The sequence below is a fragment of the Dermochelys coriacea genome, chromosome 1 (assembly GCF_009764565.3).
Source record: "Dermochelys coriacea isolate rDerCor1 chromosome 1, rDerCor1.pri.v4, whole genome shotgun sequence".
NCBI lineage: Eukaryota > Metazoa > Chordata > Testudines > Dermochelyidae > Dermochelys > Dermochelys coriacea.
The window spans coordinates 349,068,989-349,083,095 of record NC_050068.2 but is presented as its reverse complement, the minus strand read 5'-3'; the positions used below and the strand labels follow the sequence as shown (position 1 = coordinate 349,083,095).

The following is a 14,107-nucleotide window of genomic DNA, read 5'->3' as shown; positions in this document are numbered from 1 at the left end:
CCCACCTCCCCCCATTGGTGGTATTACTTGGAGTTTCATCATTTTTCTTTCATGCAGCCCTGTGGGGCCAGTGGGTATTTTTAACTACCAGCTGTGGCATTGTTTGCTCACTCAGTTCCGCAGTGTCTTGGGGACGGTGAACAACCCCTCCTCTGGTTACCTAGCACCCTTGCCTCTCTTGTTGCTCTTTACCTTGTTTACCTGAGCCAAATGATTCCCCACAGGTGCGCAAGTACAAGAGCATGATCCTGGAAGACCTGGAGTCAGCACTAGCGGAGCATGCACCTGCGCCACAAGAGGTTAACTCCGAGCTGCCACCCCTAACCATCGACGGAATTCCTGTCTCTGTGGACAAGATGACCCAGGTAAGCAGCCAAGGAAGGTGGAAACTTGGAAGAAGAATGAAGGGGCATTTTAAAGCCTGTTGATATTGCAATGGAGTGTATGCCGGCATCCTAAGGGACACTTAATCCCATCTCTCTGGTGGGACCATAGTGAGCCAGGTAATAGATGTGAATCTTTATCACTGGTGCTCCTTTCCATATGAAATTATACAAATCCTAGTGAGGGCTAGAGCACAGATAGCTGGGACTCCTCCCCCACCTTTCCCCGGGGGACCATTGTTGTGCTCCATCAGCTATGAGTGGAGGAGCTGTCAGTCCTGCACCTGTATCAGCAAGGTGGCTTATTACTTGTCAGTAGAGTCCCCTTTTAGTTTTCCCCCCTTGACTTAAACTGTGTGCCTTGGTTTTTCTCCTCTCGCTGATGCTGTGGGTGGAAGCAGAAGGAAACACACTGATAATTATGTTCCAGGGCAAACCCCACTCTCCCACCTCTGGGGCGGGGCGAGCTGCTAATACCTGGTGGTTACAGTGAGTCATCTGCCATAGGGGTCGGGGAGACTCCTCATCCTCTCATGACCCAGTCCTTGTCTAAGCAGCGTTGCATTGGTGATCCCATCTCTGGGAGAAAAGGGGAGGGGGTTCTGAAGGAAACTTCCCCTGCGTGGGGAAGGATCAGTAGTCTTGTATGTAAATCTCCTCTCTCCCCTGGCGGTGGCAGGGACAGGAAAGGAGGGAAGGTTGCAACGAACACTGTGTAAAGGAGCTAAGTAAAAGGCTCTGCATGTGCTCATCTAGACAGATTGATCTATCAAAACAAATTGCAAATGCCCAGACCCAGCTCTGCACTGGGAGGCAGAAACTTGGAGAGGAACATGAGTGAGTGAGACCTGGGGTGAGGGTGGTCAGCAAGTTAGATATGGGTTTATAGTGTGATATGTCAGCAGAAGGTCAGGGTGCTTCAGGAGAAGAGTTGTTGACGCAGAGAGTGGTTGGAGCAGCGAAGAGGAAGGTTTTCACCTCAACAGTGGTGACATTTTGAGGAAGAGACTGAGAAGAAATTGGTGCTAGTGGAACAGAGGGAAAGGAGATTAGAGAGAGATGAGGTTGGCTTCTGAGGTTGACTGGAGGAAATCCACGATTTGCAGCTATTGCAGGGAGGTAGAAATGTCAAGAAGCTTTCCCTCTTTTTGCTGCAGGATGTAGGCACACATATAAAAATAGCTGCTATTTAAAAAGAAATTTTTTTGGCCAGTCAACTCAATGGCCGTTAGTGTTGCATTTCATCATCAAAACAATATAAAAATGTCAACTTTCATTCTAGTAAACCCCCCACATGGATTTTCTACACGGAAGGTATTTAATTTTTATGCTAGTGTTGGAAATGAGAGCAACACTTCAAATTCAAGAGTTGTTTAAGTTTTACCCCCTGGCTCTCCAAACATGATTAGACAACCTCAGCTCTTTAATCTGTACTTTTTGTTTAAAAAAAACTTCTTGTGTTAAATCTAAAATATAAGCAGTTCTGTTTTCTCTAGGTGTGAAGTGGCCTTGGCTGTTAAGAAAATTCTGTGGTTTTGAAACAATTATTCTGTGCACAAATCTGGCCGAGGCAGGTGGGGCGTTGACTGCTCTGTGTTGCCATGTCTGAGATGTGACTTTGATTTCAGGTTCTTTGTGCTTAGTCTTCTGGCTCAGAACTTATTCGCTGTTAAGGTGCAAGGTGGCACCTTGTGAGTCCTTCTGCAAAAGCTCCTTTGGCTGATCTGTTAGCACGGTTGATGATTTCCTAAATCAGATTGCTAGCTTTTCAGAGGGAGGGGCCTTTCTTACTATGTGTTTGTATAGTACCCTGCACAAGGGGGCTCAGATTCTAAACAGGGTTCAGTAGGCACTCACTGCTATTGCAATATAAATAATGAGGAGTACATATACAGAGGGGATAGCTGACTGCTCCAGTGCACTCTGCTGCTAACCTTCCCTAATCTCTCTGCCCCTCCTCTTTCTATTAGTGGTGGAGCAATTGTATTCTAGCGTTCTCTATTGGAGCAGTGTTCTCTGGCAATAAGTATGCAAACTGTTGATGCAACCATAAAGTAACTTACAAGGCATCTTATTTTGAGATCTGTGTACCCATCATGCTTAAGTAACTGCCTAATTAGGAATATCTTTCTTGCTGGAATGATACTTTTTGTATAAACAACTTTATTGCAATGGTGTTTAATTTCTCCCAAGCTGAAGACAGATGTACTTGCACTTGTACCCTCATCCCCATAGACTCATAGAAGTGTCAGACTGGAGGGGCCCTCGAGAGGTCATCTTGTTCAGGCCCCAGCACTCAAGGCAGGACTAGGTAATAAATATCATTCTCTGTTTGTTGTGGATAGTGCGCAAATCATCCGTCTGTGGACAGGTGGTCACGTCGATGCTCTTGTCTCTGCTTTCCCATCTGTAAAATGGGGGTGACTTCATAAATCAGGAATGGGCAACTTAAAGGAAGTAGAGAGCCACACGATCCATTGAAACTCTTTGGCAGGCCAAAGGGGTAATGCAGAGGGAGTGTCAGGTCCTGCCTTGGGCCTGTGACACAATGGTGGGGGGGTGAGGCCTGGGGGGGGAGTTGGAGAGCAAGCCCACCCTGAAGTCATCCCTCCGCAGCAGCTCCTATCCTGCGGTACTGTCCCAACTCCCTGCTCTGGCTCACTGGTTCTTGGAATAGCGTGCAAGTGAAGCCCTCCCCCAACAATGCCCCACCCCCTTCCTGGTGCCTCTGAATCACCAGCCCTGAGCTGGGCTGTGGCAGGCTAAATAAAATGATCTGGTGGGCTGCCAGGTGCTCATCACTGTCCTAAACATTTATAAAATATTTTGGGAGAGGGCCACACAAGGACAAAGTATTATTAAATATTGCCAGGGCTACAAACTCTCCGTGGGATCTGAAAATCCACCTGTGGTCTTTCTGCCTGTTAAAGTTAACAAAGATGCTACATTTGGATCACAGCTGACCATTTTGTTAATGAGGGAGTCTCCCTAGCTTATAGCTGTACAGCCCCTGCAGGCCTAAGAGAAGTAAACACTTACTTCAGTAAAACCTGAGATAGCACTTACTTGGACACTGCAGGGAGCAGAGATGTTGGCTAAAATGGTGCCACATTTTCAGAGTCACTTTTCTGACCACAATGGCACTTAAGAGTTATAAATAGGTCAATTTTAAAGCACAAGAATTCTGCAGTGACCCATGTTCAGGGCTTTGCATCTCACTTGGGAGAGCGGAAGATACTACTAGTCCTAAATCGGTGCAAAGAATGAAGCATCTTGCCTGGCTAGTGATGCCATCAAACGTTGTAGGAGAAATCTTGATCCCCAGAATGCCCAGCTGAGCAGATATAAAGCTTTTCAGTTCATGGCTGATAATTTTTACATAGCTCAATATATTCTTTTCCTGCTGTTTGCCTTCATCAGCTAACAGGAGAATTTAGCCTTTTTCAATTCTTGTTTGTGACTGGAGATTACAAAGCCTGGAGGAAAGCAGAAAAATTTAATAATATATATTGGGCATCTCAATTAAGGGGCATGTCACTAGGAATGGAAAAATGAGGCTTTGGCTTTGAACAGCTGCAGGTCTCATTGGACAGGTGTTAGAAGTGTTAGGTTTAGCTCACTGAAGAGGAGATGAAAATAATTCTCCTCCTTTTAATTGCCCTGCTTCTTTGGAGGTCTTGGGGGAAATAAAACCTTCCGTAGGTTGAGTAAAGGTGTTTCCATGGATTTGCAGATGGGGAGCACTGCCCACCTGTGCTGTGTGTGCAGTGGGGTCTGATTCTGAAGCCCTTACTCAGGGAAATCTCCCATTATAGTCAACGGGCATTTTGATGAAGGACTTCAGAACAGCCCAGTCGGGAGCTTGATGGCTAGTAGCTTATCCATGTCTTTATCTGAACGCAGTGGGTGAACACTGAGTCGTATTTTGTACTCTGCTCTGCATATATAAATCTCAGTTAAGTTACTGGATGTTGCTTACACCTTCCTGAATGCACAATTTGTCTCTTAACCTGACCTTTCTTCCTTTGTTTTAATGTCTGGGTATGACTTTAATGCAAAGATGACTCCACCCCACCACAGTTCCCCCAAAAAAGGAAGTTAAAAGGTATTTGTTCACTAATGTGGGTCAGCATCTAGGCACCAAACCAGTTTACTGTTAGGCACTGAACAGTTATGTTGGGGAAATCAGTCAGTCAGTTGTGGCGAGTGTATGATGGAGAGGGAGGGGGTTTGAAGCACACCTGTAATCGTGCATGCCAGCATTGAGAAAGCATCCTATCATTGGAGGCTCAGGGTTTGTTCTTGTGCCTGGTTTGCAGCATCCTGATGCAAAGAAGTTGCTATATGCAGCATTCAGAGGACTTCTAAACCTTGTGTACTGCTACAGGTGGAATGGGATGTAGTGAGCTTTAAGGGTCAGTGATACTGTATGCTCTCCTGACTAGAGTGTGCACCATGCTTCAGGCTGTACAGGAGCTCGGCAAATGGGTTAACAATTCGGATTTCTTTGTTTCTTATTTTTCACCTGACCAAGGTGAGCGAGTGGGAGGGAGACGGCTCATGTAAGAGTAAAATGCAAGATTAAAGAATTTGTGAATGGGAGAGGTCAGTTAATCGAAGGATCTGATTGAGCCTCTTCTGCACTGTGTGTTCTGCCATGTTCTGCCTACTCTCCTATCCCAATCTCTGCTCCTCAGCTCTGACCCATTGTACAATATTGCATGAGTTTCTCTGCTTTGAGCACTCCTAGTGTTCCCACTGCACCTCTGGCTATGGGTAGGGACAATATTATTACATAGAGACTTGCCTCTGGTGGTGGGGGGTGCTAGCCAGCTGCATTTATCAGGGTTCCATCCTGTCCGGTGCTAATCCTTCAGCTCCCATTGAGATCTGTGAGATCAGGCCCTGTCTCTCATTTTTGCTTCAACAAATGATTAAACTTGGCCCAACTTCTCTCCCAGCCTGGCCTGTGTGAAGTGCCAGCAGTGGTGAGGCCTGAAAAGGGGTTCCAGAAGGGCAAGATGAGCTTTGTAAAAAGTCAATTCACGATGGTGAATTTGTTGCTACCTATCTTGATCGATGTACCATTTTTTAATCTGTGGCTGCAGAAGGCAGCTCTCTCATGTGTTAGGTAGGATGGACACAAGATCACAGAACCCCAGTGTTCCACTCTGGTTACTGCTTCATCTGCAATCACCTGCTTCACCATTCAGGTACGATTCAAGAATATGAATTGTCTAGACTTGGCTTAATCCACCTATGCCCCATTGCAGCTGTTGCAGATGGCTGGTGTTCTCCCGAGGGGGAATTTCTGGGGGCCCTTGGAAGGCTGTTCTTCACAGAAGGTGCTCTGTTCTGGAAGCTGCTTCCCTTAGCAGACTGTCAGAGTTCAGGCCTGGCTGTTATTCAATGCATCTTGCACTTTGCCCTGTTGCTTCTAGTGTTTCTGTGTCTCTGCAGTTGGGTGCATCTTGGTTTTTTGGAGGCTGAGGATAGTTAAGATTAGGATTAACTAATCCTCTTTAAGGGTTCATTTTACTGTTTGTCCTTAGAAGACCCCAGGTGCTCTAGCTAAGGGCACCCAATAAATGTTTCTAACAATATCGCGTACAGACCTTGCATTGTAGCTCACGCAAGTTCTTTTCCAAGCTGATGGTCTGAGGAAATCGGAATGAATCTTTATTTTTATAAGTGACTTGATTTTGCCAGGGTTTCTTTTTTTGTGTGGTGCGGGGGGGGGGGGGGGTTTGTGAGGGTCTGAGGGCTCCGAGTTCAACATACTATGCTGATTCCCTCCCAGATGCTGCACACTCAGGCGATAGGGGGCTCTGCATCTCAGAACTGTAGCCCATTTTAGGCTTTTGTGAGCAGGTGGGATGAGGGGGGCAGTTCTAGTTGTGATGCTAATTAGAGAGGCCCTCGCATTTGAGCAGGTTATAATGCTGCGTCGCTACTGTTGATTGTTTCCCTGGTGGATTAGAGGCAAACCCTCCTTAACAAGTGCCTTGAGTCTCTGAACTCCTGAGGACCAGTAATTAATCCATCTGGTAACATGGAGCACAGCTTGCAGCTAGGAGTTCTGGGAAGGAGCTTTTGACAACGAAATTCCATTCACACTCATGATTTTTTAATAATTAGTGTTGCAATAATGCTTCTTGCCCAAGCATCGCGGAACACTTCACAGCATGGGCATTGCCCCTGTTTTGTCGATGGGGAGGCTGTGGCACAGAAAGGTTAGGCCACACAGCAGGCAGCGTTCTAGAGGGCAGAGCCCGGGGTGGGAGGGAGAAGACCTGGGTGTGTCTGCTATCGACTCCCTGCGTGACCTTGAGCAAATCATTTAACTTCTCTGGGCCTCACTTTCCCCATTTCTGTCTCGGGGATAGTCACCTTGAAATGAAAGTAGCTATAGAAATGCAGGTGGTATATATTGCCCTGGGCTTTATACAGAATTTGTGGGGAGGGCACTTCTTTGTGTGCTGGTCCCAAGGGATATTCGCTGTGGGTGCACATCTGCCTCAGAATGGAAGATTCTTCACTAGCAACGTCCATTGATCCACACCTGCACAGTGTTGTGCTCCAAACGAAGCGCATAAGGGGCGGCATGAACCGACCACCTCTCCAGTTCCATTCTACCACTTGTGGTCTGAGATGGAATTCCACAGTGCCCGCAGCTTGGCTGGCGTTCCTGCCGTCTATTCGGGGATTATTGTAAATAGTTTTATTTTAGTGTAGTTAGTTTAGCAGTGTAGCTAGTTAGATTAGTGTTTGGGTTAGGAGGTGTTCCTCCTTCTTGCTCATCTGCACTGTTTGGGTTACCCATTATGCCCCAAATCCTGGGCTTTAAGTCCTACGTGGCCTGCCTCTGGGTTTTCCTGGTCAGTGATCCCCACTCCTCCTCCCTGTACTGCCTTGGAGAATCTCGTATTCTATCCGAGTGCAAGATTTGTCGTTCCTTCCCACCTCGTACATGACAATTTCAAGAATTTCGGCTTAGGCATGTGGGGAGCTTTCTATGAGGCCACAGCTCGACCCAGTGGCTTCTGACCCCCATGTATGTTGACAGGATCCATTCACTAGCACCTCTCCGGACCCAGCACTTCCCAGATCATAAAAGTCTAGATCTAAAGACTTTAGCAGGCATGAATGGGAAGAGGGTAAAGGAAAGCACCCTCATGAGAAATGGGAGAAATCCCCATCTAAACCCTCTAAGAACAGGTCTGCCTACCCTACCCCCTCTAAGTCAGGCGAGACTCAGTGCCCCGGTACAGGTGTGTCTATATCTCCCAGGGAGTGTGTGCGGGTATCAGCTGTACTGAGAGTCAGGCATGCCCATAGACTGCTGTCTAAGTGAGGGGCAGGTCCAGCTCCATCATCAGTGAAGGAGAGGAGAGGATAGTCGCTCTCTGCACCAGTGGTTTCATACCACAAGCAGAGAAGGAACTTAATGGTACCAACACCTTCCTTCCATCCCAAGCCTGTGCTGTCGGCTCCATCTATGCACAGAAGCCTCTCTTGCTCTTCTGCTGGACCCAGCTATGCTATTCTTGAGGAACCTAGAGGTTTATACTGACCCAGAGTCACCGCTACTCTCGGATCCGGTAAACTCCAGAGAGGTACATACACTGGCCACTTACTGGTGTCTTCCACTGTGGTATCGAGTTGCCAGAACTGACAGTGCACCACACGTGCCTGCCAGCCACCGGCTGTGGCACCACTAGACAGTTCTGTTGACTTCGCCCATAGACTCCAATGACTCGTATTCCTCTGGCAGGATTGTTACATCGGTCATTCTGACAGTCCCAAGTTGCGCCATTAGCCCTGATAGGGGTTCCAGAGCCTCATTTCTACTCTGTCACCTCCACAAGACTTATTATCAGCCCTGGGACGAGTGGCGCCCTATTGGGACAACTTCCATACCCATATGACCCCACACTATGTCCCTGTTGGGGTTCTTGGGATCCTTACTTTTGACCCCTGGCTACAGGAGATGGGAGCAAGAATGCCAACGGAGATCACTTTGTGGGGAAGAGTATCAGCCCCAGGAGCAGCCCAACCAGCAAGAACCCTCTCTTCCACCGGTGGCTCATTCTTGTCTCCTGAGGAGGTGGTGGTGCCAGTCTCACCTTTGGTGTCTGAGGATTATAAACAGCTCCAGGACCTCCTGAAGAGGATTGTGGTGGCTTTACAGATCTCGCTGAAGGAAGTCTAGGACACTACTCACAAGTAGGGTGTGGCGGCTCAGCTGAAACGTGATATTCCACACTTAGTCCAGCAACATTGTGTTGTACACCAGGAAGACTTGGGGATTTCCGATGCATGGAAAGAGGTCAAGCTGATAAGAGACCTTGAAACTTTAATGAGAAATGTCTACATGGTATTCTGTCGATCATCCAGGAGAAAATGCAAATTTCAGGAAATAGTGGATGCTTCTGAATGTTTCAGAGTAGCAGCCGTGTTAGTCTGTATTCACAAAAAGAAAAGGAGTACTTGTGGCACCTTAGAGACTAACAAATTTATTTGAGCATAAGCTTTCGTGAGCTACAGCTCACTTCATCCGATGAAGTGAGCTGTAGCTCACGGAAGCTTATGCTCAAATAAATTTGTTAGTCTCTAAGGTGCCACAAGTACTCCTTTTCTTTTTGCTTCTGAATGTGAGTCAGTGGCTTTCAGGCCACTCAATGAAGTGTGCTGGTTATCTAGGCACTTTTCACTTCAAGCAATTATTCTCAACTATAATCCTCTTCTGGAATATTTTGAGCAAGGCAAAGATACTAATCTGGTTTCTAAATACTGCCACAAAAAGCTGAATACCATGGAATACCGAATAACATTAGAAGTTTTGAATGATGTTTTGTTGGCGCTGGCTTCACTATCACCGCTGCTTCAGAAACAGGGCCTTACACCTCTTGAAGCATTTCACCTTGCCCGAGGTAAACTGAACAAGATCAGGAGACAGTACCTTGAAGATTCAGTCATATGGAGTGACAAAGTTAAGGCTCTCTTAGATATGAGCTCTCAAGAAAATAATGAAATTGGTACCAATTCCATAATAACTTTCATAAACATCTTGTGTGCACATTTGGCAGACAGGTTTCCAGAGGATGAAGTTCAGGAGTGGTCCGCTTTTGATTGTGCAGCAATAGTTATGAGACTTCAATTTTGGAATTCATCAGGTTAAATCCCTATGTTCAAATGCAAAGACTTTCTTGCTGAAGAGATTGTTATAGTCAGTCAGTACAATGACTTCAAGTTTGTAGTAGCCGAAAGAATCAAAAGCCAATTGGTTTTAAGTTTCCCGGATATGGTGACATTTGCTCACCAGAATGAACAGTTTCAGGATCTTGCAAAGTTGATGGATGTTGGAGGAACGTTCCTAGCATAAAGTGCAGACCGTGAGCTTGGCTTTAGCTTAATGAACACTTAAACAAACTATGGAATCGTTTACAAGTAGATCATTTGGACATGCTGATGTGTATTAAGAGTTACCAGCTGGATGGAAGACTGATAGATCTGGACAGAGTTTATATTGAATGGGCAAATGAAAAAGATTGCAGGGAAAAACAGTAAGCTCAGTTTAGCAGTCTTTGACATTTTGACCAATAAGGAAATTAAAATACATTTGTAATTACATATCTTATTCTTGGCTGATGATCATTTATTGATATTTTTAGGAAAATTTTAAATTTAAAACACAAACTCTTGTTTTTCTTTTTTTACTTATGATGTCTCTATCTGAAAACCCATGTAAATTGACATAATGGCATACTTCTTAAATTGTCTTTATTATATGTTTATCAAAATCTTTTCAGACATGTATAGAGTGAAAGGTGAAAGTGGACACCAATGGGCAGAAGCCTGTGGACTGATGATGATCATGATTAATATGTGCTTGATATATGCTCATGATTATCTATAAAAAGGATCATAAAAGGTAATGCTTAAAACTAACTTCTGCTTCATGAAGAATGGTTAAGAGGCTTCTCAGACAGGAGGGAGAGGCTCGCTTCTTCAGCTTAAGCTGGAGATCCAGTACCTCATCACAGGGGGAAGGGTTTCTGTTTGAGATACTTCCTCATTCCCAATAAGGGTGGATGGAGACCCACCTGGATCTCAAGCAACTGAATGTCTCCTTCGGTTGTTGGAGATTCAAGATGACCATCTTGGCTTCTCTAAACCCATCCCTCAACAAAAGTAACTGGTTTGCCGTTCTTGATTAAAAGGATGCCTGTTTTCAGTTTAAAAAAAAAAAAAAAAAAAAAAGGAGTACTTGTGGCACCTTAGAGACTAACAAATTTATTTGAGCATAAACTTTCATGAGCTACAGCTCACTGCATCAGATGAAGTGAGCTGCAGCTCACGAAAGCTTATGCTCAAATAAATTTGTTAGTCTCTAAGGTGCCACAAGTACTCCTTTTCTTTTTTGTGAATACAGACTAACACGGCTGCTACTCTGAAACCTGTTTTCAGTAGGCATTCACCTGGCTCACAGGCGGTTTCTAACCTTGATGTTGGGCCTAGAGCATTACCAGTCCAGTTCAATTGACAGTATACTTGAACTCAGTCTTGTGCAATCCTTAGGGCTTCAAGTGAGCCCAGAAAAGTCCACTTTAACCCCAAAGCAAATTAAAGAATATATTGAAGTGTCTATGGACTCAAATTCAGTCAAAACTTACTTACCTCAGAACAGGGACCTCCTTGCCCAACTCCAACTGAGCCTCCAGCTGACAGCTCGCTCCTCTCTGGTCCTTCTAGGCCACAGGGCCGCCTACACCTATGTAACATCCTTCACAAGGCTCCATAGTCATTGTCTTCAGGTGTGACTACACATGGTGTAAGCTCCAAACAGACAAGTGTGTCACATTCCCTCAGAGCTTTCTGTCTTCTCTTGCCTGGTGAGAAAACAAGATATCTGTGTGTAGGGGTCCCTTCGTTCCCCTTCCACCCACAAAGAAGCTACCTATGGACCCTTCATTACAGGGTTGGAGAATATACCTGGACAACCAAGCGGCAATCTGCTTGAGCTTTGAGCCGTGCACAAGACTTGCAAAGGTTTCTGCCATTCATACGTTTCTATCACGTTCCAGTCACGTTGAACATCATGACGATGGTGTTCTACATAAAGAAGCAGGGAGGAGCAGGATCCGCCCCCTTTACATAAAAGCAGTCAAGCTCCAGAATTGGAGTATCTGACATCATATCTCCCTTTCAACGGTGCACCTTCCTGGAATAATGAACACCTTAGTAAACTGTCTCAGTAGTCACTTCCACAGATACCACAAGAGGGAACAGCAAAACTCAGTGGTACAGAACATCTTCCAGCAGCAGGACTTTCTAGGCGGGGACCTCTTTGTATCCCAGGTAAACAAGAAGTGTCCAGCCTGTGACTCCATTGCTGCTCAAGGGCACAATTCCAGAGGAGACGCATTTCTCATTACGTGGTCAGTGCCATTAAGGTATACTTTCCCATCCATCCCACTCTAACCACCAGTCCTGAACAAGGTAAAGCAGGACAAATGGGCAGTGGATCATATTGGCTCCTTGGTGAGTGAGACAGTTTTGGTTCATCAGAATCCTCCAGATGTCCACACACCCATGTATCCACTTAAAATAGTTGCCAAACCTTCTGACTTGAGACAAAAGCAAAACAGTCTATCCCAGCCCAGCTTCTCTCCATCTCACAACCTGGTATTTGGATGGGCAATGAGAGAGGTCATGCTCCAAGGAAGTCCAGTCCATCTTCAGCAATAGCAGAAAGGCTTCCGCAAGAAAATTCTGTGCTGCCAAATGAAAGAGATTCTCCATCTGGTGCTAATGCTGCCAGATACCTCCATTGGACTCTTACATTCCTATCATCTTGGACCATCTCTTCCTAAAGTCTTCAGGGTTGTCCATTAAATTGCTGCCAGGTACACACACAACAGCCAACTCTTTCCATCCTCTCGTAGGCAACTGCTGAATATTCACCCATCCTACAAACGTGAAATTTCTGAGAGGTCTTGTCAGAACCTTTCCTCCAGTATTGGTGCCAACTCCTAATTGGGACCTTTAATTTAGTGCTGTCAGCATTTATGAATCCTCCACTTAAGTCCTTGGCATCCTGCATCCTTCTCCATCGATCCATCAAAGTAGCCTTCTAATGGCAATCACTTCCGCTAGGAGAGTAGAGAAGTTTGCAGCTCTTATGTAGGCCCTCCCTACACAGTATTCCATAAGGATAAAATGTCCCTAAGGTTACATCCCAAACCCATCCCAAAAGTTCCCTCTGAATTCCACCTTAATTTGTCTATCCCTCTACTGGTATTCTACTCAAAATCTCATGCCACCAAGGAGGACAGGACACTTCATTCTCTGGATGTTCATAGAGTTTTGGCTTTCTACCTGCAGAGGATGAAACCCTTTCAAAAATCCCAGAGACAATTCATCTCCTTCAATGACCAGATAAAAGGGGAGGCAATTTGATCACACAGGCTCTCAAAATGGATTTCAGGCCGCATTCTGCTATTTTATGAACTGATCGAAACTCCTACTCAGGGTGTGAGGGCACACTCGACTAGAGTACATGCTGCCTCTGTAGTTTCTCTCCAAGGCATACCTCTGGTACAAATCTGTCGAGTGGTGACAATGGGGCTCTTTGACACCTTTACTAGACACTAAGCCCAGGCTTCTTCAGCAGATGCATCCTTTGGCACAGTGCTCCTGGGTTCCGTGGTGCAGCATGGGTCCCTTGCACTTTCCTTCTCAATGAGCACTTCTTGTGAATCACCCATGGTGAATACTTGTGAGGACAAGCACTCGAAGAAAGGAATGTTACTTACCTTATGGTAACCTGAAGTTCTTCAAGATGTGTGGTCCCCATGGGTACTCCATGATCCCCCCTCCTTCCCCTCTGCTTTGGATCCTTCTGAGTTGATTTGTGGTAGAGATGGAACTGGAGAGGCAGTCTGTCCCCGCCATCCCGTATGCCTTCACTTCGGAGTATGAGGAGGTTCAGGATGCAGGCGCGACGCAACAGACACGGGTTAGTGAATAATCTTCTGGTCTCGGGTCCTTGGAGTGCATGTGCACCCACAGTGAATACTCACAGGGAATGTACATCTCGAAGAACTCCATTACAGTAAGGTAAGTCACCTTCCTTTCACGCTGTCCTGTCAGTCTGAAGTACTCCCCTCTCTCTGGTGTTGGTGCAGGATGTTGTTTGAAGGGTTTAGGATGCAGTTACAAGCGACTTTGAGATAAGGTTGCTTAAAATACCCTGAAATGGGAACTTGCAGGTCAGCTGATTTGCCAACATGTTCCCTTCTGTTAGCTTGCAGTTTGATGCTGAGGTGCCTAATACATAGGCTGGTGTGTCTGAGGTCATGCAGGCAGCAGCGCATTTGGAAGAGGCCCATGCTCTTGTGACAGAGAACTGGAAATACTTGATAGTTGTCTAGTGGGGTAAACAACGTCTCTGTTGCTAATTGGAATTCTTGTCATGACTGTAACCAGCAGCAAATGATTCCTCTTCCCTGAGCTTCATAGAATCATAGAATATCAGGGTTGGAAGGGACCCCAGAAGGTCATCTAGTCCAACCCCCTGCTCAAAGCAGGACCAAGTCCCAGTTAAATCATCCTAGCCAGGGCTTTGTCAAGCCTGACCTTAAAAACCTCTAAGGAAGGAGATTCTACCACCTCCCTAGGTAACGCATTCCAGTGTTTCACCACCCTCTTAGTGAAAAAGT

General features: G+C 45.8%; 1 protein-coding gene across 4 annotated transcripts in view; it reads left to right on the top strand.

The window, feature by feature from the left end:
* NRF1 (nuclear respiratory factor 1) overlaps positions 1-14,107 on the top strand; it is a 128,411-nt gene that overhangs the window by 60,639 nt on the left and 53,665 nt on the right. For all 4 annotated transcript variants that reach the window (XM_043499471.1, XM_038407906.2, XM_043499475.1 and 1 more), the window contains exon 5: positions 225-365. In XM_043499471.1, the coding sequence (XP_043355406.1) occupies positions 225-365 (141 nt within the window). The remainder of the gene's footprint in view (positions 1-224; positions 366-14,107) is intronic.